This window comes from Pinus tabuliformis, chromosome 4_2, assembly GCF_031772625.1.
Source record: "Pinus tabuliformis cultivar Carrire ecotype Pingquan chromosome 4_2, CPIR1, whole genome shotgun sequence".
NCBI classification, from domain to species: domain Eukaryota; kingdom Viridiplantae; phylum Streptophyta; class Pinopsida; order Pinales; family Pinaceae; genus Pinus; species Pinus tabuliformis.
In genome coordinates, this window is record NC_142304.1 from 449060256 (window position 1) to 449065237 (window position 4982).

Here is a 4982-nt window from a genome sequence, read left to right on the forward strand (position 1 = left end):
ATACCAACAATGCTACCTGAAATAAGTGATATAATACTAATAACATAGCATAAAACCTTTAAACACCATGAATTTCCTCACCAACAGACCCTAGATTGTCGTCGATCCTAACACAGGCTCCATGAGATCCCATGAACACAACCAATATAAAACAAAAGGACCAAGCTCCCTGATAGAACCTCAAACATAACCAAGATAAGATGTGAGTCCCCTCAGCCTCCAGGGCCTTCCTCAATAGCTAGCCTAGGAGTGATGAGTGTTGCAATGAAAGAGCGCAACAACCATAACACCCCAACCAAAAAAAGGGAACGAAACCATAACTACTAAATGTAATAAAAGATGCAACCATGTGATGAGTAAAGGAACCAAAATAAAAAGTGGATATCACCTGACAATAGATATGGACTAGTTCGACTTGTATGCCATAAGAAAGGAGGAAACAACAACAATAACTTCCCTTGCACCATATTTGAGCCATATGTGCTAAAATTTAATCCATTGAGTTGAAAAATACCATAACCACAACTCTTTGACATAATTACCTCTTTCCAAATCCGTCTACCAAGTCTGAGGACACAAGTTATCCACTTGCTCTGGGCATGTAGTAGGGTGGTGAAATCCTTAGAATGACATTTTTGCTCATGTCCACCTATGTCCTAATGCCTTACATTCCCGGTCCTTCTCCTAGATTAGGATATCTTATTGAAAATCAAATTCCTCTACCCACTTCATGGAGCTCACTATGTGACATAAGATATAATAGTATCAAACCCTTCATCATGGCCACCCTCCCCACACACTTCTCGCTATCAATTAAACCACCGCGTGGTCCCTTCATTTGCTCACTTGAAAGGTTTAATATCACTCATGTCAATAATTACACTTGTCGGAGCACATTGCCATACCCTCAATTCATTAACCATATAAAATGATAATAACTCGACCTAATAATCAATTCATCCAAAAAATTTAAATTATTCATTAAAAAATTTAAAATAATAAAACTTTAACTTACCCAAAAAAAAAAAAACTAACTATATATTATTACAAAATAATTATCACCCAAACAACCTCACTTTTCCCAAAACCATCTCACTTTTCCAATTAAATTTAATTCTATATCTATAAAAATACAACTTTATTTATATATCATAACCTCAACCATAAAATTGTGGCTTCAAACATGCTTATGTCTTACCACTTTCATAGACATTGAAAACTTATTATTCAAAATTTAGATACAAAGTTTTAATTTGGTAAATATATTATTTATTTTAAATATATAATAATGATTAATGTTCACTAAAATTAATATGATTTATTGGATATTAAAGATAAGAAATAATTTTGAATTTTTTTAATATTTTATTTTTATTTTTGAAAAGCATTTCAAAATTATAATAGTTTTGCTAATTTAGAAGATTGAGAAGATTGATAGTAACAAATATTTTGAAAATTAAATCTTATAAAATAAACAATTTAGAAGAAAGTGCATTTCGTTTTCGATGTTAAATTATATGTTTAGATATTGAACAAATCTTAATATTAGTTTTTTGTTTTTTTTGTTTTTAATAAATAATTGTCATAAGAAATTGATGCTTTAATTGTTAATAAAATTGTAATTTTGGATTATACACATGTCAAATCTGAATGCATAAATGAATTCAATACCATTAAAAACTTTTAATATGTTCAAATTGCAAAAGTTCAACTAAATTTAAGACATGGCTTTCAACAAAAGTTTGATAAGATAATGTGATTGAAAAAGATTAAAAATTCAAAAATTTAAGTTAAGCCGTAAATATAAGGATTTTAATTTTTTGTTTTGTTATGTTCGAGAGGAATTGTCAATTGAGCCGATTTTCTACTCACTTGACATGGGGTCGATTTCCACCGCTACTACTATAACCCCTATGTGGGCTTTGATTCACTTATGTGTGCACGAGTCACGAGATCATTTAATATAATCTCCCTAGGTGCAACCACACACTCGACCATTGCCTCAAAGTGTATCTATGGCTTGAGGTTAGGTCCTCATGGGAATTAAACCTTGCTCAATGGTGAAAAAATCCTCACTTTTCACCAATGGATCCAATCCCTTTGGGCTCAAAATTAAAAAAAACATGAGGATGGGCTTTTATCTTATGTGTGCATGGTTAGCGAAACCATTTAATATAATCTCCGTGAGTGCAACCACAAGTTCTACCACTACCTCAAGGTGTCCCATGGCTCTAAGTTCAAAGTTCATCTAAAATTAAAACTTGCCGAGTAGTGAAAAACTCTTCTCTTTTCACTTTTGGATCCAATCCTTTTAAGCAGATTTTAAATATATATTATCCAATAAATGTAATTTAATTATTAAATATTTCTGTCCTTTTTGGATATATTTTCTATTTTCAAGTCAATTGGGCTAAAAATTTAATAAAAAATTGGTGAAATACTTTGTACAATAACAATACAATTTATTTTTTAAATATTAAATTCATTTTTATATTCAAAAACATTTTTTAAATAATAAAAAATCACAATCTCTTTTAAAATTATATCACTCAATTACAACCAAACAAACAAAACATCTTTCCATAGTAATAATAATTATATTGTAATTATTTCCATATACAAATATAAAACATCTAAATAATTATTAAATTTATTTTTATATTCAAAAACATTTTTTAAATAATAAAAAACACAGTCTCTTCTAAAATTATACCATCCCATTACAACCAAAAAAAAAACAAAACGACTACCTCTCATGGAAATGGTCATACGTGAATGACTTACTTAAGGCAGTTGAATCCCAAAAAATAATATCTAAAACTTTCATTTTTATATTAAAAAATATTTTTTAAATAATGAAAAACACAATCACTTCTGAAATTATACCACCCCATTACAACCAAAATACACAGAAACATCTTCCAATAATAATAATAATAATAATAATTATATTGTAATTATTTCCAAAATAAGTATATATATATATATAACGGCATCCAAATATACAATGTGTATATTCGTACTCATCCGAATATACAATATGTATATTAGAGCTCATATACGAAAATAAATTTTGTGCTGCTCGATGCCGGTTGCTTTCACTGCTCAGTGGACACTAACCCTGCCACCATCTCATGTCCGAAATCGCCGCTCAGAAATTACACGGAACAATATAAAATAATAAAGTAAAAGACTGACAGGAAAGGCTCCAGAGGCGTAAAGTGCGCCGATGAGCAAGATTCGATATATAGACCCCAACTGATCAAAAACCAGGGGACTGAAGAAGGCAGGAGGTGTCTGTCCAATCACCCTCATCCCAGGTTTTGTAAACAAGCAAACAGCAATGGCGTCAAAGGTGCTTATGTTCGTCATCTTCATTTTCGATCTCATTGCTTTCGGCTTCGCAGTGGCCGCAGAGCGCAGGAGGAGCATTGTAAGTCTGCGATCCTTGTATATTTCACACTCGTCTTAAGATTTTCTTTTTCCATAATGTCACCCGATCGAAACCCACATGTGTGATACAGATACGTTTCTCATCTAATCTCATCATGTCCTGTTTTTTCTGATCATATTGAGCAGGGAGTCGTGACTAACGACGAGTACGACGAGACAACTTTCTGCGTGTACAATTCGGACATCTCTACTTGGTATGGAGTAGGCGCGTTTCTGTTTCTTCTGGTGAGCCAGACTCTTGTCCTGGCCTTCACCAGGTGCCTGTGCTGCGGAAGCGTTCTCAAACCTGGCGGATCTCGCGCATTGGCGATCATATTATTCTTTATTTGCTGGTACTTTCTTTTTGACCTTTTTGCTTTTTTTTCCAGAGACCAATGTCCTCACCCTCTTGCACTTAACCGTTTAAAATGACGGAGCTGGTTTGCCCTATCCCCGATTTACTGGTTTGAAGAGGATAGTAACAGCTACTCAGAAGCGTTACCTTGATTTTTCTGTTCCCTTTCTTCCCCAGATTTCTAGATGAAAATTGTCATTTACAGCCATCCACAATATAAGCTTATAGCCCTGCCGGACTGGACATAAATGGATCTACGACCTCCTTAGACCTTACTGGGTAACTGGAGCGTCAAACCAACCCAACTACCCCTTGGATTTCTTTTTCTTTTTTCTTTCCCCTTGCACCAAAATTTTCTTTTTAAAGTTCAGTATGCACCCTTACCTACTCCAGGCCCTTTTGGTTTGTTTTGTAGGATAACGTTCTTGATTGCCGAGGCGTGCTTCGTAGCAGGGGCGGCGAGGAATGCCTACCATACAAAATACAGGGGTACATTCGGTATGGGTGACCTGTCTTGTGAGACGCTGCGAAAGGGGGTATTTGCTGCCGGAGCCGCTTTCACTGTATTTACTTTGATTCTGAACCTGTTTTACTACACATGCTATACCAAGGCAAAACAAGATTATGGAAGCTCTTTACCGAAGTAAACCCTTGCCGAGTATTTGTACAGTGGAGATTTCTTTCGTTTGTATTACATCTTTAGGTAGAATTTTGCAGCCATTGAAATGACTGTTGTATTCTTGACCTTTTTCTTCAGTTTCTGCCAAGATTTATTGATTGGCAAAGATGGATTGATGTCTTTCTAAAGGGAAATTCTCATAAGGCTGTTGTGGGTTCTTGTTATCGCTGGACATATATATCTATATATATTTATAAAATGGATTGCAAAGAAACTATTGTTTCACTGGATCATTGAAGGCTATCCTTCAACCTTTCCATTTTCGAGTCCTCTTTTCTTTGAATTATGGACTTCGTTTTTCGAGCCCTGTTTTGGGCTGCAATCTGTTTCAAAATGGATACAGGCGTAGATTTGGTATGGATGACCTGTCTTGTGAGACGCCGCGAAAAGGGTATTTGCTGTATTTACTTTGATTCTGAACCTGTTTTAGTACACATGATATACCAAGGCAAAACAAGATCATGGAAGCCCTTTACCGAAGTAACCCTTGCCGTGTATTTGTACAGTGGAGATTTC

At 34.3% G+C, this 4982-nt stretch overlaps 1 protein-coding gene across 1 annotated transcript; it reads left to right on the plus strand.

The window, feature by feature from the left end:
* The first annotated feature begins 3133 nt into the window (after positions 1-3133).
* Positions 3134-4680, plus strand: LOC149169900 (uncharacterized). The gene is made up of 3 exons (XM_089428852.1): positions 3134-3433; positions 3580-3785; positions 4203-4680. The coding sequence occupies exons 1-3, from the start codon at positions 3344-3346 to the stop codon at positions 4432-4434; spliced, it is 528 nt and encodes a 175-aa protein (XP_089284978.1). The 5' UTR covers positions 3134-3343; the 3' UTR covers positions 4435-4680.
* Positions 4681-4982: the final 302 nt, after the last annotated feature.